General features: G+C 43.0%; 1 protein-coding gene across 1 annotated transcript; it reads left to right on the forward strand.

Annotated features, from left to right (window-relative positions):
• Positions 1 to 8,832: 8,832 nt before the first annotated feature.
• sfrp5 (secreted frizzled-related protein 5) lies at positions 8,833 to 22,112 on the forward strand. Its single transcript, XM_069692670.1, has 3 exons — positions 8,833 to 9,795; positions 17,102 to 17,179; positions 20,681 to 22,112. Exons 1-3 carry the CDS (start codon positions 9,237 to 9,239, stop codon positions 21,007 to 21,009), a joined length of 966 nt encoding a protein of 321 aa, XP_069548771.1. The 5' UTR covers positions 8,833 to 9,236; the 3' UTR covers positions 21,010 to 22,112.
• Positions 22,113 to 22,382: the final 270 nt, after the last annotated feature.

Below are 22,382 nucleotides of genomic sequence, written 5' to 3' on the forward strand. Positions count from 1 at the left end.
ATTTTCCTCTGACCAGGCATGGAATAGCCAGGTGGTCTGCCCTTGACATTTTTCATCTGTGCAAATTGGTATGTGTGGGGTAACGTGCATGAGAGCAAGAGGGAGGAGGAAATTATGCTTTTCTTCTTCCAAAGTTTGTGTTGTCCAAAACTAGCATAGGTCTATGGTAGCCAGACTGGAAGAGGACAGATGAGGTGGTTTGGAACAGTGGCCTCGCTGCCAACGTGAGACTGCTGTTCTTCCACTAACACAGTACAGTAGCATGTCTGCCCACTGCATTAGTGAAAAGCACCATTGTATTTAACAATTAACGAGCTTGTTCTTACCTTCATTTATCGGGCCAGGGGTTGTTAAGAACACGTGGTCTTATGGAACACGTCAAACTCTTTCAGTTATGCACAGTTCACTCGTACTTCCAAGTCGTCTGCTGCTGCTGGCAACTGACAGCTCCAATTATGTGCTGCAACCAACAGCAGCTAAAATATATGGCTGTGTCATGAGACATTCAGTGTTAATGCGTAAATACATCATAGGTGGAGCTACAGCTGTTCACAAAAACAACAAACTTTTTTAGCCGTTTATTTTAGACAGTCGTACTTAAATCTTTTCAGTCCTTTTGAGTTTTAAAGCTCTCTTAAATTTACAGAAGCTGTTTTTACATTTTGTCTCGATGCCTTTTGTGTTTTATGAAAACACTTTGAATTGTCGTGTTGTTGATATGTGCTCTGCAAATAAAATTGCCTTGCTCCTTATTAGGGCCCGAGCACCGAAGGTGCGAAAGCCCTATTCTTATTCAAGCGATTATTATAATTCTCCGTAAACAACTAAATTTTTGGCGGCTTTACCATATTCAAAAACTCCTGAAAGTTGGTACACCCGTCTCTCCCAGTGAAACATTTTGTATTTTAGTGGAGTCGCGAGTGGGCGTGGCCAAATGGCTCACTAGCGCCCCCTAAACAGATGCCCAGGCGGCTCCATTTACCTACATGCACGAAATTCGGTGGACATGTGTATCACACCGAGATGTACAAAAAAGTTACATTGCACCATTACGTCAACTCAACAGGAAATCCACCATTTTGAATTTAGTCGCCATTTTTGGCGATTCACACATGTACTTTAACAAACTCCTCCTTCAGATTTTGTCGGACCGACGTGAAATTTAGTCTGTGCACTCATAATATGTTTGGAATTAACAGTTATCAAAATAATTAGTTTTCGTCGATCGGTGTGACCCAAAAGTCATGCTACGGCATGTTGTGGCAAAATTGACTTATGATTTTTTTTTTAAAGTCATGACAAAAGGGGGAATCAAACCACAAATCTTCTAGTTGAGAGGTAGCAGCAAGTAGTATATAGTATATAGTATAGCCAAGTTTGATGTTTTGCCGTGACACAAAAAAAAAAAAATGAAACTTGCATCAGTCACCAGAATAAGGAACAAGATCAAGAAAATTTTTTAAACTGCAAGCGGGAATATGCGGACCTTGGCGTGCTGCATGTCGGGGAGCCGGCGGCCCCGACCCGCTGGATCCCCGACGTGCAGCGTGCGAGGACCTGCATATCACTGCTTGCAGTTTGAATTATTGAATGTAATTTAATGTTGTGTTTAGTGGTTTGTATACATTGAAGAAACATAATGTAAGACGGAGTGAAAATGAAGTGCTCCCAACATTCTGTTTGTTTTATATAAAGAAATATGTATGGACCTCTGAAATTTTCCGGAGACTCTTTTTTTTTTCAGCCAATCGCGCTTCTTTTTTTCAATCACATACTGGAATAACCCTGAAAGCTCTCACTGCTTCCATAACATAGATTGATTGGAGAACATCCAGAATTTTAATTGTGATGGCACCACTAAAGAGCCCTTACTCGCTTTGTTTTTGACTTTGTGTCATAACTGCTCATGTTGATAGATGTGGAAGTCTGTAAAAATAACCTTGTAAGAGCTGCACTTAAAATCTCAATTATAAGAAAATACTCAGAAAACAGTGCAGAAGGAAAGAAGAAAGATGGAGTTACACAAAGTCACTGGCCTGGATAATGTATCAGACAATTTCCCATATGATGTTATTTCACAGACTTCCATTACAAGTTGTAGTTTAAGTGATGCTGACAGCTTATTTGAGCCAAAACCACACAAAACTCATTTAAACAAGCAGGTTTTTGACATCAGATGTGTTTGGTGTCTGTCAATTCTTCCAGCTCATTTAAGAAAGAGACAATTCTGAACCTCCTTGCTGTGATACAGCAGTCAAAGAAGAGATTATCAAAATAGAGATGCTGGTTATCCTGAGATGTAAAAAGCTGTGATAGTTTGGCTTTCAGTAGAACTGTGAGTGGGAGACCTCGCTAAAACTTAAAAAAAAAAAAAAAAAGAATGTTGAGGGCAGACTTAAATGCCAAGACCTTTTTCTCCCATTAGCCAAAAATGTTATCATGCGATCTATCACTGAGATATGGAAAAATCCTTCCCTGTTTGTTGAAACTCCTATCTCTCCATTTCTCAACAGAGGTGAGGTCTGATCCTTAACTGATGACCCCAACCATTACAGAGACGAGCAGCGGGGGCATGTGGACACACACACACACACACACACACACACACACACACACACACACACACACACACACACACACACACACACACACACACACACACACACACACACACACACACGAACAAAAAGATGGAGAGATAACGTGTCGGGGAAAAATGGGTTCTGACTGTCCTCGCTGACATATTTGGGATAGTATGTTGAAAGACAAGGAGATGGATCGATAAACACACACACACACACACACACACACACACACACACACACACACACACACACACACACACACACACACACACACACACACACACACACACACACACACACACACACACACACACACACACACACACACACACACACAACAGCAAAAATATCGGGTGACAGGAAAGTGTTCAACAATGAAGTCTACAGCTCATAAATCACAGCAGATCTTGCGGTAAAGGCCAAAACTCACAAGTCACACATGGGTTCACATTACGAACAGTAACACTCGGAACAACATCAAAGACTTAGGAGCTGTGCTAAAGTACTCAGCTGTACAGTAGCTCACCTGCAGGTACAGACAGGAAGCTGGTCAGCTCCAAAACATTCAACATCCTTTCTTGTAATAAATAAATAAACCTGCTTCTTAAAATGCTCCACATTTATTTATTCTACATAACCAATTATGTGAATGTAGCTGGAGTTGCAGGGACTCGGTCTGACCTGCGGTTGCTTTGAGCATTTCACTTTATCTCCATTACAATAGAGTCAAGTTTCAGTGCCTGGAATTTGCTGAGCCTCTGTTGAATCTTCAAAACTAATCAAAATCCCCACTTTGAACTGATCCCATCCCATTTCCTTAAAAATATACAGATCCAGAGGTAAAAATGTCACGGGGGCGAAAGGGTACTCTTAACTCTGTCCAGCTTGTAATGAAGTTAGTTAAATCAGTCAATATTAGTTTCCAACTAAATGTGCCATGAATGTGCTTTGTAAAGAGGTCTGTGAAAAATTATGCTCTCCAGGGGCTTTGCTCTTGAGGCCATAGTTAGTTTCTCCTTTTCACCTTCTCTCCTGTTTCATTTCTTGGTACACACCAGCTCACTACACAGTTACATTGTGAATGCGTGTGGACGAAATCAAGATCCTGAGATGAAACGTATGCAGCTTGAAACGAGCTAACTGACGAGACCGAAGCTGACGCTTGCATACCGCAGTTGGAGGAAACCTTTTTTTGTTTTCGATTTAGAAATGCAAACTGGATATGCAAGTGTGCTCACGTTTACACACATGTACCGATTGTGTGAATTCTAGCACCATGGTAGCAAGTTTTAGCCAAAATGCTGACGAGCGCCATCATCTCTGGCCCTGATACAATAACAGCCTGTTGGAGGTGAGCTGCTGCTTGTGTTTGCAAGTGCATGTACATATGTGTGTCACAATATTCAGAGGAAGTCTCCCATCACTCAAAGCTTTTTACTGGAAGCTGACAAGATGTTGGCCACACACACACACACACACACACACACACACACACACACACACACACACACACACACACACACACACACACACACACACACACACACACACACACACACACACACACACACACACACACACACACACACACACACACACACACACACACACAAAAACTCAGTCCCAGTTTGGGTATCCCTTTCTCCTCTCTGTCTCTTTACATTGGGTTCCATGACGGTGAGCTGGTCAAAGCCCCCTTACAAAGAGTCCGACCCGGGGAAGCTGAAGCCAGTTGTTAAGGGCTTGGGGATAGTGAAGGGAGGTGTGTGTGTGTCTGTCTGTGCCTGAGTGTGTGTGTGGTGGGCGGGGGCGCGGGAGGGGAGGCGGGGGGGGGGGGTGTCAGGCGGGTGAAGGGAGGAGAAACTGTCTGATTGTCTGTCTGATTTGTGTCTAAATGTACCTTCTGACCCCGTGTGTCAGCCCTGACGGAGAAGCCTCCAGCACTGTGGCTTGTACAACCAGCAGCTGCGAAGATGGAAACAGACAAAGAAAAAGAGCAAACATCAAGAATAAAATACTTGGGGTGATAGGAAATGTGCGTGTGAGAGGGCCAAAGACAGGAGACAGCAAACACTCACACACAGTATATCTTTTCACCACTGCCCGGTGTGACAGGCATCTACAGGTTTAGCACTATGTGACTGCGTGGTGCTAAAATCGCCCAACATAATTTCATCACATTTCAGCAACTACGTGCAACAGTCCCCCCTGACGAAGTCCTTCCAGGCCTTAAGGCTCAGTGAACAAGCTGAACTGAGGCAAGAATCAGCCAAACCGTATGCGCCTGATATTTCCTGGTGCCACTAAAGCTTCCAGTTTTTGTGCAAATATGTGACATTCATGGAGAACTGAAGCTCTCTGCTTATTTGTTGTGGTTGTGTTTGTGTGTGTGTGTGTGTGTGTGTGTGTGTGTGTGTGTGTGTGTGTGTGTGTGTGTGTGTGTGTGTGTGTGTGTGTGTGGATCTGGATCCATTGTGCACTGACTGACCCTGCTAACATTGTTTGCAAAAAAGCAGATTACCCAACAGGCCTTAATCGCTTCCTGCTAAATTTCAGATCAAAGATTTTGCAGACTATACAGATCATTTCAAAACCTACAACAATAACTGAAAAAACTGATTGAACAATCTGTGTTTTGACTCTTTACGGTTTGAGGGGCTAAAACAATTTTCAGTCAAAAGATAATCTTTTAAAAGGGTGAGTATAACCAACTCGAACACCCAGTATTCACCCTGACCTGATGATCTTCTAATAGAGTACAATGGCAAGTAAAGTAAGCAAATGAGGAAGTGAGCCATACTTACGGCACTTCACTGCTTCTTTTGCAGCTTAAAAAATGATCAGGCTAATTCAAATTCCTCTTGTAGAATTAATTATTGGAAGAATTATTCTTCTGCTTCTGACACAGTGTTTAATTTCATCCTCATTGTGTATGTGTGTGCGAGAGCGAGACAGATCAAGAAAAAGAAAGAAAAAATATTTGTGGGACACACTGGTCTCTGTGTTTCACACATGTTTTGACAGTTGTGAAAGCTAATCCCTATTGTTGCTTTGCGGGGCTGGGATGTATGTTTGTGTGTGTGTGTGTGTGTGTGTGTGTGTGTGTGTGTGTGTGTGTGTGTGTGTGTGTGTGTGTGTGTGTGTGTGTGTGTGTGTGTGTGTGCGTGCGTGCGTGCGTGCGTGCGTGCGTGCGTGCGTAATGAAGAGGTGGGGGTTCCTCCACCATTGATACATTTACTTGTTGTTCACTGTAGTAAAGCACTGCACAGCTGCATCTGCAGTAAATAAAGAATCTGTTGACTTTCTGCAATGAGAAAAATCTATTTTTGAAATGTTTAGAAACTCCTTCACAAAACAGCTGTACGAAAAGCCATTTCAGTTGGCTGTTAAGCTTTTATTTCTTCAACTGACTGAGAATGAAGTAACAGATTACTGAGTTTCAAGATTCATAAAAGTCTATTGTTCCCCATCTTCTTTTTGTCTATCCTGTACAAGTTCAGTCTGCCAAAGACATGCAACATGCTGTTGTGTCTGCAGTCTTTCACATCATCCCCTCCATCTTCTTGTGTGGTTTAGAATTCACATTCTGCTCAGAGGGCATATCTGGCTGACTGGCCACCTCAACCTCTCTCCAGCCTTTCCTCTTTAGAATCTCCATAACACACACACACACACACACACACACACACACACACACACACACACACACACACACACACACACACACACACACACACACACACACACACACACACACACACGCACCATCTCCACACACACACACACACACACACACACACACACACACACACACACACACACACACACACACACACACACACACACACACACTCACTCACTCACTCATACAATTGCTGAGACACTCTTTTCAAACCATGCTAAACCTTTAGGCCCAACAATACAGGCTGGACCTAATCTTATAACCCCCGTCCAATCAGAGGGCTGCAAACCGAAGAGTGGAATTGATTGGCCGGTGGCCACAGGGGCCAGTTAGGGGAAGGAGAACAAGAGGAGACAACCATTGTTGATTGATTACCATGAAAGACACTTTTGTTACTGACTTGAAGGCAGGACACTGTGCTTGTATCAGGAGGAAATGCTAGCAGTCTTAAAATAGGTCAGCACCGCTCTAACGTGTAGTGTATACAAGATACTTAACCGAGATAGTGAGGTGTGCAGAAGACAATCTCACCAGCCCTTCAAGAAAGACTAAGGTCCACAGATTATTACCCGAGTAATATTGATTAGCTGCAGCGCAAAGGTTAGCAGAGCCATTTCTGTCTGCAAATAACACAACACTTTGAAGAATGACAGCAGGGTGATGGAAAACAAGAAGTGAGGAAATATAATCAGTAAGTATATGATACATAGTTCTGATAACTATGAAGTTATCAAAACCAAAACAGTGCCTTACTGTCCACTCAACAATTCTTTTAGTCATAATGATGACATTTTAGGGGCAACTTCAGCCAACTACCACATCATCTTTCCACTATGTAGGTTATGAAAACTGCTCCAAGAGAAGATTGAGCTTGAGTGCTCCATTTGCTCTTTTTCGATTCCAAGAAAAATCCCTCTGCACTGCCCGCGCACGCACGCACGCACACGCACAGCAATAAGTCAACTGGGATGTGAGCTGTAGCTTGAAGAAGATAAGGTTGAAAGACGTTCAACTACATTCTCAAGTAAAAAATGATTCGATGGGACGGTAATCTTGTTCTCAATCCCCGGTCTTCGGAAATAAGTGAAAGTGCGGTCAGGATAGTATAAAACTATATGGACGCTTGGATGATGTGGCCTTGTGGGTTTTATCATTGTGCCTGGTTTCCCGATATTAGACCACATTTTTATCTATTTTATTTCATCTTATTGAATTAGATTTAATGGACCGACTGCTGTTTCTGGAATTTTATCTTCTACGCCACAGGCGAAGAACAATACCGTCCCCGATTCCCGTCCGAGTACACCTCCAACTGCTTCCAAAACACTCACACGCTTTCCTAGTCTCCTTCTTTGTGCTGCCTCATACAGATAATAATAATAATCCAAAAATCACGTGCGTGTTTACTTCATCTCAATGTCAGCAGTATCCAGCTGCAGGACGATCCATACTGTGTCTTCACCATCCTGACATATGGGCATAAAATGTCAGCTTGCACCAGCGAACGACCACTTTAAAAATAATTTGTATGAGCCGACATTTACAGTCCATTCACACGAGGGAAAAGCATTAATGCATGCCGGAGATCAAATGCAACATGCAAGAACACCCTCAGTGTGAGCCACCGATCCCATATCCTGTTCACAATGCTACAGGCTTTTGAATGTGAATGTGACCCTTCGAGTGCATTTGCTCCAAAGATGAAGGCCCTCACTGTGTCAGTGGCACTGATAGAAAGAGACAGAGGGGCAGCGTGCTTCTATTCACAGCCAACATACACATTAGCATAACTCCCATAGCGCGGGTGAACCACCTAGCCACCTGTAGCTGCACAGCCTACACTCTGTAACCTCGCCTATCCCACGCTGCTGCTCTCTCCCACCCACTTCATTCACTTTCTTCTCCAGCTTTTTGCATTAACTTGCATTAACAGTTGTACTTGTGAGTGTGAGTGTGTGTGTGTGTGTGTGTGTGTGTGTGTGTGTGTGTGTGTGTGTGTGTGTGTGTGTGTGTGTGCGCGCGTGTGTGTTTTCTCACTGTTGCTGCCAGCAGACGTCTCCTGCCAGACTTTTTTGAGCTAATGAAGTAAGCAGACTTGAATGGCAAGCAGACATTATTTGTTACACGCGGAGCATCCTTCAGGAAGCTAGTTAAATCTCTGATGAGTAAATGTAAGCAGGGTAAAAAGTTGAGGAATCTATCACAAAAAAAGCATGACTGATAGGATGACAGCATCTGCTGGGTGAGTTTCTAATGATGGGATCTTGAGCATATTCAAGAGATGAATTTAAAAATGGACCTGGAGAAACTTCTCTCTCTCTCTCTCTCTCTCTCTCTCCCTCCTTCTTCTAGAGGAGGGGTTTTGTTAAGAATAAGGGGCAGAAGGAGTGTCCTGAAGGCCAGTGGGAGACTCCCCCTGCCATTGTGATTGGCTGATGCTGTTGTGAGTGAGTCCAGGGGAGGCCAGTAGGAAGGTGAATGGTCTGGGCGCCTGCTAGGGGGGCAGGCAGCTAAAGAGAGCAGCTCCCACTGCCTCTTAAAACCTAGGTACTCCTCATTACAGACTTATAGACAGAGAGCAGTGCAGGGCTGGAGACAGTTCTTAGAGAAGGCGAGGGAAGGAGAGTGAGAAACTGTGAACAGGGAAAGTTAGAAAAATAAGAGGACCTACTTGTGTGCTCACCCTTCCCTGCCTGCTGCCTCCCCACTCCACTACCTGAGGCACACATACACACACACACAAGGAGGTGTTTCAGGGAAGCTGAGAGGGCTGACTCTCCAGGGAAGAAGGGAATTAAACAATTTTGTTTTCAATCGGCTGCGTCCATACTCAGGAGAAAAAAAAGGGATTACAGCTTGTACGCCTGCCCCACTTGTTCCTCTCTTCTCTGTGCATTTTGTCTTCACTGAGTTACTTTGGAGACTTTGGATACAACCTTCTTGAATTGTTGGTCTGAACTCAGAGAGGCATGGCACACGGACAAAAGAGCCCCAGGTGGGCATTAACCCAGGGCTCCTTCAGCTTGGCACTGGTCCTGTCGCTCTTCTCCCTCCTCCTCCTCCTCCTCACCGTCTCGGCCGCAGATGAGTACGACTACTACAGCTGGCAGTCAGACAACTTCCACAATGGCCGCTTCTACACCAAGCAGCCCCAGTGTGTGGACATACCAGCTGACCTGCGCCTGTGCCACAATGTGGGCTACAAGAAGATGAGGCTGCCCAACCTGCTGGACCATGAGACCATGCCTGAAGTCAAGCAGCAGGCGGGCAGCTGGGTGCCCCTCCTGGCCAAACGGTGCCATGCTGATACGCAGGTCTTCCTGTGCTCACTGTTTGCACCGGTGTGTCTGGACAGGCCCATCTATCCCTGCCGCTCGCTGTGCGAGGCTGTCAGGGACAGCTGTGCTCCGGTGATGGAGACCTACGGCTTCCCCTGGCCAGAGATGCTGACCTGCGACAAGTTCCCCATTGATAATGACCTCTGCATCCCCATGCAGTTCACTGGGAACCAAGCGACCCAGCCACCAGGTAGGCCAGCTATGTGCACATACTCATTCAAGCATGTCAAGAGCATCTACACATGATAGAGTAAGTGTAATAACTTTAATTTATAAGGCCCATAAAGAAATTACTGGTAAAAATGATGGCCTTAACAGCGGTAAAATTGGTTTCTGGCAACATGTGAAAGTAACACTTTGCACAAACTGTAATTCCGATGTTCCCTCTAAATTCAAAATATCATGTGACGCGCTTAGCAACTATATTACAATCAGTTTAGGTTAAATAAATCATTAAATAGAACTTCATTAAACTTTGAAAGTCCTCTCAGCATAAAGCAATTAATCATGCTTTAATGATTGATCAACTGATTGAATACTCTGCACCAAACATGGTTGATATTGTATACATTTTAGTTTCAAAATATGAAGCACACCATTGCCATCATACACATTTCAAATTCAACATGGGTTAAACAAACATGACATTATCGCGATTCAATAACCTGTGTTATGCAGACACAAATAGTGAAGGAAAACAAATATATTTTGTTTCTGCATTGCAAAGTCATCTCACAACATTACTAACTCATGAGTTCAAGACGCTGCAGAGTCAGATGCATTAAGAGTCTTTGCAAGAATGTGTGGCTCATATGGTTGCCCTGCACTGCAGCAACAACAGATCAAAGTTGAAGTGAGAGACGATCCAGAGGAGGTCAGTGAGACAGACAGGAGCTGGAAGAGGCTACAGGGAAAAGTTCTGGAGTAAGTGGACAGCTCAGGACAGCTCCCTGCCCTCTCCGTATGCCTTAGGCAGGGACAGAGACAAGAGACTGAGAGACTCCAGCGGCCAGATTGATCCCAGAGTTAAGATAGATGGACTGTGATGTGGAATTCATCTTAACTGAAAAGGTAGCACACATGTGCGCGCATAAACACACATCTTTATCAGTGGACGTCCATCAGCGGCTAATCAATCAGTCTAACAACTGGAGAATGTTTTATATCAAAATATCAGCATGCGACTCCCAAGCTGGTCTGCAGACTGTCATTAAATGAACACTTCATGGATGAAATACGAAGAGAGATTTGATTCACACAAAAGGAAAATATTATATTTTCACTGGCAACGAAAAAGAGCACCGACAGATGGGCCAGTAGTGAGCTGTGGGAGAGTGGATGGGAACTAAATAGACAGAAATAGGTGTGTGTGTGTGTGTGTGTGTGTGTGTGTGTGTGTGTGTGTGTGTGTGTGTGTGTGTGTGTGTGTGTGTGTGTGTGTGTGTGTGTGTGTGTGTGTGTGTGTGTGTGTGTGTACCACGACTACTTAAGCAGCCTTTTCACAAAAGCAGTCAGTGCTGAGAGGGAGTTGATGAGAGTCTTTAGACAGTGGAGGGGGACAGTCCCCACTGTGTCCCGGTCTGCTCGGCTTTTGTTGGGTCTGGCAGCTAGCAGGCCAATTAGCTAGAAGGCCAATTACTGAGCTCCCACTAATTAGTCGACATGACAGGACAAGAGAGGCAGGCAGAGAATGGGAGTCGCTAAAGTCTGATTGTTCCTGAGAGAGCCGAATGGAGAGCAGTGAAAGGGGAGGGTAGCAGGAGAGTAAAGAGAGGCATAAAAGAGGAGAAAAGCTGCTTCCTGCAGCATAAGAAGTGTCCGCCTCTCTGCTTTCAATAAGGACCCAAGGAAAATGGTTTATTATTCACATTATTCCACGACTTGCCTTTAACTGTTTACTGCCATCTCTCATCTACTTTGGTTGTTCCTTTTCTCGAAAACATAACATTTCATTTAATGTGAAATTTGCTTTCCTTTACTTGAGCTGATCTTTGATAGATAAAGTTAAAGTCAGTAATGCCAAAACATTGTTTCATCCTGTCAACCAGTTGCGTGACATATCTTTGCTTTTTTATCAGTAATGGTCGCAGCATACTAACATCTAACCATCTCCTCCGATTTTAAAAGAAAGTGGGAAGAGATCGTTGGAGGATTCTCAGCTGAATTAATGCTGAACCGACTTGTTCCATTTGGGAAAAAGGCTGGTCTGCTTTTGTAGGATTGGTATCAACTATGTGACATTTTGGCTTTGCAGAGTCATAATTCATTCTTGTACATGCTCCCTGAGAAGGAGGCTGCTTAAATTTCATCTGTCACCTCCTCAAACAGGCAACTGTTTGTTGATCCTATCTAATCAAATAATTATCAGAGGCGTCTGGATTACAGAAAGTGGTGCGAGATCAGTGCAAATATGCAGAGGGGATCTTAGCTGTTAAGCAGTTTTAGGCAGAGAGACAAAAAAGACTAAAGCAATTGGATTAAATTTGTACAGAATAAATCAGAAATGGGATTATGATTAAGTTTAAAGATTCAATTTGTGCTTTTGAACATGTGTTTTTGTGTACGTGTTCATGTGTGTGTTTGAAACTGAGTGAACCCATATCACTTCTAGCCCGAAGGCTCAGTCACTTTTGTTAAAAACCAGAGATTCTCAGATGTGAGTACAAGGCCATCCCGAGGACAAGCTTTTGGCTCTAAAACACACACACACACACACACACACACACACACACACACACACACACACACACACACACACACACACACACACACACACACACACACACACACACACACACACACACAACACAAACACATACACATACACACACACAAAAGCACAGCCAGCAATAATAAAAAAGAATTTCAGCTAAGAACTCTAAGGAGCGAGTTTCCCGCAAACCCTCTATGTCATTGGAGGACATTGATGATTCTCTTCACATAGGCTCATACGAGGAATCTTGCGGTAATCCCACTGAATCTTGGGGGAGTTGGATCAATCACGGGAATTAAGTCCGGCTCTACCTGCTGCTCTCCCCGTCCGGGAGGCCCCGGTGTTATCTGAGCTATTCTGCAATTACATGATATAGCACGGTTCGAGGGCTCCTGTGGAAACTAACAGTACAGAGTTAGATTCACTTTCCACCTTTCTGTCACGGCCAAAACTGAGAGGAACTCCACCACCACCTGAGCTCAGCTTGTGTATAAGGATGATTTTTGGCATGTGTGTGTGCATTTGTTGGCGCTTGTGCCTGTGTGTGTGTGTGTGTGTGTGTGTGTGTGTGTGTGTGTGTGTGTGTGTGTGTGTGTGTGTGTGTGTGTGTGTGTGTGTGTGTGTGCGTGTGTGTGTGTATGTGATGCGGGAGCCCATGGGGTGTGATTATGTGAAACACAGGTCTGTATATTATACCACGGAAGACAAGCTGACAAAAGCGGTTCCAGGCATCCCGGGAGCAGAAAAGGCCAGCTGAGCTCAGTCTGTCAGGCAGAGCCCGGTTAATGCTCACCCCATCAGCTGCACTGTATGCTTTAATGATGCTACCTTTAGCCACTGTCAGCACCAGTAAATCAACAGGTGTGATAAGCACAGACGGCATTCTGCACTGTCTGTTTTAGTGCACGGGGTAAACTCCTTAACTCACAGAAAGTATTCTTCGAGATAATATGCTCGTTGTCTGGTGAAAGTCGATGAAATTACATGGTGTGAAAGATATTGTCTGTCCTTGCCGCGCTCTGTGATGTGACTAGTGTAAGTTACAACCATGCTAAAGGAGACAGGCAGCACTGTCAGGTCCCCAGCAGTACAATGGGCGCTACTCATGTGGCCCTGGCTGCTATATGAAAAGGAAAATGTGATCCAACGCTCCGTGCACGGAAGACTGCCGAGGCCCTTTGAGAACGTGTTTTCTCTTCTGTATAGGATTCCTGCAGATGCAAGGAGCGTGCTGTGTTTTAGGGGCGCCTGGGTGCTGCTTGTGCGCCATGTTTAAGTCCTCCTCTGTCAGTCTGCATGTCGCATTTAAGCAGATGTTACACCCTCCAACGTAAATCACTCGCTGCATTTCATCTGCGGCTCAGTACCGTTTTATGTCACAACTTTAACGGACCAAATGAGGCATGAGATAGTGACCCGTACATACTTTGAAAGGAACGCTCTTACCATGAAAGTCCCTGCGACGCCCAGTCTGCAAGAACTGAGGTACAAGACATGTCAAGGAATCAGATGACGATAGTGTGAGGTCAGGTTAACTTTTGTGTGAAGATGTGTGTGTGCGTGCGTGTGTGCATGCGTGTGTGTGTGTGTGTAAGAAAAAGACAGTGGACAAAAAAAAAAAAAAAAAAAAAAAATGATTTAACATCCTGTAACAAAAATTTCATTCAACTGTAAAATTGATTTCTAGCAAATTGAATTCCAGTGACATGTTGCAAACACAAAACGTGATTTACAGTGTTTGTGTTTTCAAATGCATGTTTGAAGCAAATTAAAAGATTCTTAAATGTCATGTGATGACAAATAATAATCTCTTAGGGATTGAAGGGGCAAGGCGTTTTAGGCTTTTAGTGACTTAATGATGGACACAATTTATGTTGTTGTTTATACAAAGTTAATTGAATGCAGTAGGCAATTTCCCTACAGCACCAAGTGATTACAGCAAAATGACGATGACTATATCAGCACTTTTTGCTGTGACATATATCCTTCATTTTCCTTTTGTGTGGGGACTTCTACTGCAAAAATATTTGACAAATAACTGTTTACATTTTTCACATCAAAAGTGTTCTAAATCAAATCTAATATGTCTTTGTTGGGGATATATTTGGAGGGTTTTTTTGCCAAATACTTTGACTGAACTCCAGGTAAATATGAAAGACAGTGTGAAGTGGATGAGAGACGACAGACACAGCAGGGAAGAAAGACTGAGAAGGAGAAAGTGATATTAACCTCAAAGTTATGACTAAGTGAAGCTGTGCAGTTACATTCTTGAACTCTTGCCGTATACCGTTTCCACTCTGGCTTGCTGTTTAAAAATGAACAGCAGCGCTTTCCAACAGACAACCTCCCTGCTCACCCTGCTGCCATCACCCCTCTCCTCTTATCCTTAATTATCGACTCCGAACCTCAACATCCTCAACAACCATAGCTCTGTGATACAACAACATTAGTCACAGCGAGAGGGAACATTAAGGTTTCTGTAATTACGTTTATAGCTTAGCATTCAAACACCAAAAGCTGCACACAAGACTTGGTCGAGTCCAAAGTCAACCAGAGCAAGAACATGATTTTCACAATTTAATCACATGGCATGGTAAAACATTGTTCAGCTGCTTTGAGATGATGGAAAAAAGACGTTAATGGCCCAATGTCAAAATATTTGATGAGTAGAAAATGTGTCCAGGAAAAGAAACACCGAGCCATGCAGCAGTGATTGCTATCCGAACATGACGGTGATTCCCCCGACAGAGACCGGCGATGATGGCAGCCGTTGCTTAAGTGATTTCTAAGTGGCATCCAAAAGGTGGTTTTCGGTCCAAGCTCAACTAAGTTTCATGGAGGGACTGCTTTCTCCTGACACATGCTCTGGCATCAACACAACTGGGCTTCCTGCCAACATACCACCCTTATTAAACCAGAATGAATTACCACAGAGTCCAAATCAGACGGCTTCAAGGGAATCGTTCAAACCAGACAAATCCAGAGAAGTTTTGTTGTCTCTTGATCTCTGCATGTGTATGTGTGTTTCCATGCTCCTGTCCCAGTCTTCATGTCAGCACCAGACAATTAGAAGTCTGACCCTGTGGGCCTCGCAGGTCTCCTGCCTGTGAAAGCATGGGAACCCTCAGAGGAGAGAAACTAGCAGTGACTCTACAAGAACATGGTCCAATCACCTCCGACGCACACACATGCACGCACACACATATACGTACTCTCAATGGCAGTTAGGGGGTTCACCTCCCCACGACCCAAGCAGCGAAGCATGCTAAACTTTGACCCCTCTCATTATCTGGCCAGACGCTGAGGTTTGGGCCGGGGTGATAACCTCTGAACCCTGACATTTAACCCAAAGGCTGGCCTGTGCTATGACAGTCCTCTCTGTGTGCGTGTGTGTGTGTGTGTGTGTGTGTGTGTGTGTTTGTAAGTGGGAGATACAGAAGAAAAGAGAGAATGTATTCTGGATATTGTGGTGAGTGAATTACTGAAAAATGTTGTTCTTTTATAAGCAGTCATCTTGAAAAAGGCTGCCTACTCAGCAAAAAGTCACCGTTGTTTTCCTCTCAGACACGTTGTCTCTAATCAGATCTGTCTGCCCTGTAGGTGTATATATAAATCTATATATGGTGTCGGGAAGATTTTGACACCACATCCTTCTCTCCCCGACCCTTTCTAATATTATACCTTGTTCTCTCACTCGGCCCAAGGCTCTGTTTTTGTGGATGAGTGCACTGATATTAGATATGTACAGCCGCAACATGTTTCAGGATTACATGGAGTTTACGTCATAATTGTCATAATAAAGTTTTATATTGAAGAGCCTTTGGAGAAAATTACAAGGCTTTGTGTGTGTGTGTGTGTGTGTGTGTGTGTGTGTGTGTGTGTGTGTGTGTGTGTGTGTGTGTGTGTGTGTGTGTGTGTGTGTGTGTGTGTGTGTGTGTGTGTGTGTGTGCATATGTCAGAGAGATGAAACTTAAAGTCTCTGGAAGCAGGTTTTATGAGTGGCATTGGTGCTCCAATTGAGAAATAAAATTGTAACGTCTGAAAATCATTTCAAAATATGTTGAGTCAGTTTTAGTGGTATGGATGTAAAAGTGATATTTTTTTTTTTAGCAAAAACGAAAAAAAAAAAAAAAGGCTTCACGTAAGGCCTGCGGTTCTTCTCTCATGATGTGTTTCCAACGTGTGGGTTCACAACAACAACAATCACAGATCAAAGTCGCATATCAAAGTTATTGAGGCTAAACATGCACTCGAGCAAAGCATGCATGACCATCATTTTTGGAGTTAAAAATAAACTGAACTTGTTGCTTCGGTTTCCCCTCGCTGTTTCACAATGTGTGGTTGCTGTGTGGCCTAAGTGACGGCTGTGTCTGTGTACTGAATCACTTTTCACGGTGTTCAGCAGCTCCCGCCACAGCGTTTACCTTTCCGCACAGCCGAGACCACGCCTGCACCACCAAAATATACAACGGCCTGAATAAAAAACATTTTCTCCAGTGTAATTGCAGGGCAAACATCAGTCAGCCTGCTGGACTGTGTATTTGCTCCGCAGCAAATAGCCTTTGACAAAAGGAGGGGGACTGCAAATGAGTGCCTCAAAAGTGCTCAGGGTTTAACGATTTCATACCGACATGGCTTTGCTTCTGGTGACTGCACTTGACTAACAATGACCTCAACTTAGCTGTTATATATTAGCTAATCTGGCCTTAATAGCATCAAATCAAAGGTGAATTTGTGTAGTTTATGTTTGAAATAAAAACGTGTTTTTTTTTTGCCTCCTCAGTATCGAAGGTGTGCCCGCCATGTGACAATGAGCTGAAAGCAGACAACATCATGGAGCATTACTGCGCCAGCGACTTCGGTGAGTAGCACAAAATGAAAGAGTAAAACCTGCATGTCGACACGTACACGCACACGCACAGCAGGGGCGCCCACCATGTTGAGAATCTGCAGTCAGCTAAACAGGAAAAAGTGAGTTTGTGAATGATTGACAAGCCGGTAAAGCATGGAATTTGCAATTGCTTTGTGCACGACATTCCTTCAAGTGCAACTTTGTGAAAATGACAAGCAACTGTTTAATTTGGAAGCCTATTTCACGAGGTAATAATAAAATGAAAGAAACTATTCAAAGAAAGGCAAGATGAAGGAACAGATGTGGCATGTGTAATCATGGACATGTTTTTCCTTAAAATTGTAAAAAAAAAAAATCTAACACTGAGGTACAAAAAGTATTTGCAGTCATTAAAGTCTGCGTGTCAACCACCTGATTTCTAATAACGTGTAAAACACCAGAGGTAACAAGTAAAACGGGAAATCCCTGTGTTTGTCATACACGCACACCGACGTGTCCTTAAAAACATATATGGACATCAATAACATAATCCTATGACATAATAAAACCCTCTACATCAAACACTAAAACCTAGATTACACTGCAGTGAGTTCATTTGAATGTTTAAAAGGTTCTTTATTGGTGCAAATAAAAAGGTTTTTTTCTGCACATACGTTTACTTTTTTTCACTTCTGATGTTCTCTCTCGGTTAAAACTCGTACTTGTCACAGACATGAACCAGTAGCGTACACATTTTGCACCGGTCCCTCTGCTAGCATAACCCCTTTCTGCATGAATTGATGGATTAATTTAAGAGCTTCTTGTTCCCATTGTCCATTCAACACCCTTTTCTAAACTTTCTACTTTCCAGCATTCCTGCCTCACCACAGTAATGACCTGCACATGAAGCCAAAACATAATTATTTCATTATTCCTGCTCATCGGGGCTTCTGGCCCATCATACTCCACAGCAGCTGAATTTCTGCCCGCATGGACTATTGGCCCAGTGTTTCGAGTTAATGATATACGGCTCTCTATTTTCTCTGGTCATAAGATTCTGAGCACCAAATTAGAAATGGTGACGAAAAAGCCGAACTCTGGGAGACATTAGAAAAACAAGACTTATGTTTCTTAAGAGATTAGCAAGAATACTGTCATGGAAAATGATATGTGGCCAGACAGAACCATATTTCAAGGCTGGAGAGTCCCACAGAGGAAAGTTTAAAAGAGCTGAACGTTGTAATACAACAATTGACCACACATTCAAAATGCATGGACTATAAAGATCATGACCCTTTACAAATAATAAAATAAATGAACACTCACCATGTCACATCCAGCAACAACTAAAACATCTCAGCTCACACTCTGAACTGGTGCCAAAATACAGGCTCATCCTCTGTAATGAATCATGACATTACTAAATCACAGATATTTATTTGTCTTATTAATTGCAGGATTACATCTCAATCGTTTAACACGAGGGATCAGAGAGCAAAACACAGATTGGTTCTGTTCATTAGAATGAAACATGAGTACGTACGAAAGCAGATAGCCAGCCTTTTTATTTTCTAAGAATGTATGTGACTGGATGAGATATGATATCAAGTTGAGAAGGCAATACAGCTGTGACGTATAGATTCGGAGATCAAGGCAAGAATGACTTTGTAATGTTATTCTATAGGGCGATAGCTCATCGCAGCTTGATCTCACGCCTCTTCAATGTTGTTACCTATTCATCTTCAAACACTGTTCACCCTCAGAGAATCTGTGTGTTTTGTTACCGTCTGCTTTTGATGTCTGATCTCTTAACATTCCTCGCTGTACCATCCAGCAGCATGATACCAGACCTTAAAAGAAAGAGGGCAAGAAGGACGTGCAGCCTGCAACTGGTTGGTAGAGGAGGGTGCTTGCTTTTGCTTCAAGAAAACCTGTTTCTCCTCAAAACGACAGCACACTTCTCTCTCCAGCTGCTTCTACCTCTGCGCCCGCTCGGCTCACGTTAAAGAGAGCGAGTTTGTATAAAGACGTGGGCACGGCTTGTCACAAAGATGCTGGCCAGGGCTGCGCAGTGGGCCCCACTGCATCACTTATGACTCAATATGACTGAATACGGGTGGGCTTTAAAGTGAAGCAGGCGGCGGGATGATTTTATCCTTCTTAACTTTGCTGAACACATACGTACACATGAATGCAGCCATTCACAAAAGCGCACACTCGCTCAGGCATGTAGGCACACAAATGTAGCACATAAACACGCACTCTCAGCGAAGGAGCCGGATGGGAATCAGGACGTGAGTGAGGGCCAAGTCAGCGCGCATTCCTTCTTGAACATGCTATCACTTCACATGTACTGTGTACCTATCAGAGTGTACCGAGGGATGTTTATGCAACCATAGACGAGCAGTCGAGAAGTGAAATGGCGATCTTCCAACAGGCTTAGGTACATAGCGATGCTTCATACCGGCTCCGCGCCTTTGCCCGACCCATGATTAATTTCACCTGTCAAAATGTTCACCCAGAGAATTCCTCTCTCAGATGCTTTGCAGTTCAATTTTAATCTCTCCTATGTACAAAATATGAATTTAAGAACATGAGGCTCGACGGGAGATACAAGTTAGTGCCTCATTAGGCTGATAAAGCCAAGTTTGATGTAACTAAATCCCGAATATGTGTATACAGAGGTTTTCGGTTCTGTATTTGTGCTTACAAACACACAACCGGTAACACAAAGAAGGTGCAAAGCAGACACACAGTTTACAGCCCTGATTAAATTGACTCTGTGATTGTTTCATGAAAAATTACAATCAGACAGCAAGTATGGACACTAGATGATTGAGATTCCATTTGGTAACATGTTTTCATCAGCACTTATAATTTGAATGAGTTAAGTCCCAAAAAAGGACTAGAAACTTGACCTGAACCTTACTGGTACAAGACTTGACTAGTTTTGATCTGGTAAAAGGCCTCGTAACATCCAAACCAAACCGAACTAGCAAGATGGTGACGGCAAATATTCGAACGCGAGGCTTCATAACCGCCGTTCACAAGCCAATCGGTGATGTCACTGTTGGTTGCCGCTTGGTAAAATCCAACAACAATTGCATCTGCAACAACATTTAATGGTCAACACGTCATAACTTGTCAGACTTGTATCATAACATGGGACTTGCTGAGGAAGACTTGCGATTTGACTTGTACATACGCCCAAAGACTTACAACAAACTCCACAAACATGTTCTCCTCTTGGTTTATGGGTAGTTTCCGAGTCACACACACAAACTTCCACACAGGGTGCAGTTTTTGTACACAGCAGGAAAGATTAAATGGTGATACTCAGGAGATGTGTAAAGTAGCTGCTTATCTGGCACGGCCCAGAGCTCAGTGCTACTTAGAGACAGAAAAAATGTCCAGCTGCTCAAAGCAAAAGGGGAACGAGGGAATCAAGAGTGACTAATTCTGGGTGAATATCTGTGGTTTATAGAATAAAAGCTGAACTGAATTTAAGTACCTCCCTCTTCTTTCTTTCAGCCCTGAAGATGAAAATCAAGGAGGTAAAAAAGGAGAAGGGTGACCGGAAGCTGATCGCAGCGCAAAAGAAGAAGAAAGTTCTGAAGCAGGGTGTGCTGAGGAAGAAGGACCTGAAGAAACTTACCCTGTACATTAAGAACGGCGCCAACTGCCCATGCTCCCAGCTGGACAGCCTGGGGTCCAACTTCCTCATCATGGGCCGCAAAGTGGACCAGCAACTGCTGCTTATGTCCATTCACAAGTGGGACAAGAAGAGCAAGGAGCTCAAGTTCGCCATCAAGTACATGAAATCCCATCAGTGTCCCACCTACCACACCGTCTTCCAGTGACGTGGCTCACTAAAATGTTGTTAAAGTAATGTTTCCCTGAACCACAGATCCCTGCTAAATCTGTGCCAGTCCTTTACATACTCCAACAAGGGTTTGCAGGGTGCTAAAGCGTTTTTTGTTTTTTTCTCAGCTTAAATATGAATCAGGTAGAAAAGACTCCCCTCAAAAAGACAGAGTTCATAACAATTTAGGTTGATCAGGTTGACCCTTTGATCCACCTTCTGCAAATGTAATGGAGTCCTCCTTAATAAATCTGCTTTCCTTTTCTGATATACTAGAACCAATTACTTAAATCATATCTTACAGCAACTTTATCAATTAGACAGTAGCATTAAGACAGGAAATGGAACATGGAAATGGAGTGTTAGTTTCTGTGTATAAAATTAAAAAAAGAGCTGAGAGAAATGAAAAAGTATATGTGGGCTGTGCGCTGCACCGGCACAGAGCTCGCAGGAACAACATCAAAACACAGAAACGTAGATGATCCACTTTAATGTATGGTTCAATAATGTAAAAAGTAGGTAATTCTGATGAATAGTAGATGACTAGAAAACTGGGCTTGTTTTTCTGTTCTCCCTGCTGGAAAAGAAGACCGGAGGAATGAGACGGACGGATGGACTAGATGACGCTTCCACTGACTTTGTACAGAACCGTTTTTAGTGGCCGGAAAGAGGGAAACTTGAATATTTTTTTGCTCCTTGAATTAAAGAGAGAAGAAAGGCAGAGAAGACATCTTCCTGTGAACAAGCAGAGAATAGAAGAAAAAGGAAGAAAGAGAAAGAGACTCTGGACAGAACCAACAATGTTGGATTGATAAGTCTCGGATACTCGCTATTTTTCAAAAGTTTCTTTTTTTTTGTACTTAAATTTCTAAAATTTGCTTCAGTTAAACTTCTATGGTATGAAAACAGAAATCATACATACAGACATAGCACCTGAATACACTGTTGCCGTAGCAATAAAAGATGAAAATTTAACTTTGACAATATTTTCTAACCTATTAACCTGTAAGTAGTTCTGTTACTGAAATAGATCTTTGTTTTACAAGAAAAGTAAATGAATAAAATATATTTGAAATTTTTATAAAGAATACTTTCAAAATGTCCTGTTTCTTCATCATTTTATACTATGAACATTTATTTTATTTTTTTTCTATAAAGAAATATTTTGCTTGGTTGAGAAAAGTGCGAATACTGACACACACTTACATAAGAAATTTAGTAGTGTGACAAACTCTCATGTCTCTCTGTCTACTTATTAGTTTTATGTAGAAATTTCCAGCATTTCTTTTGTTTCAGTAGATTATTATTCCACTCACTAGTCATCATTCCTACCAACCAATCAGGTGCAGTCAAATCATGATGTTGATAGAA

This window comes from Brachyistius frenatus, unplaced genomic scaffold, assembly GCF_029030835.1.
Source record: "Brachyistius frenatus isolate BFR_SWC_R1_liver_20210118 unplaced genomic scaffold, ASM2903083v1 Contig_13, whole genome shotgun sequence".
NCBI lineage: Eukaryota > Metazoa > Chordata > Actinopteri > Embiotocidae > Brachyistius > Brachyistius frenatus.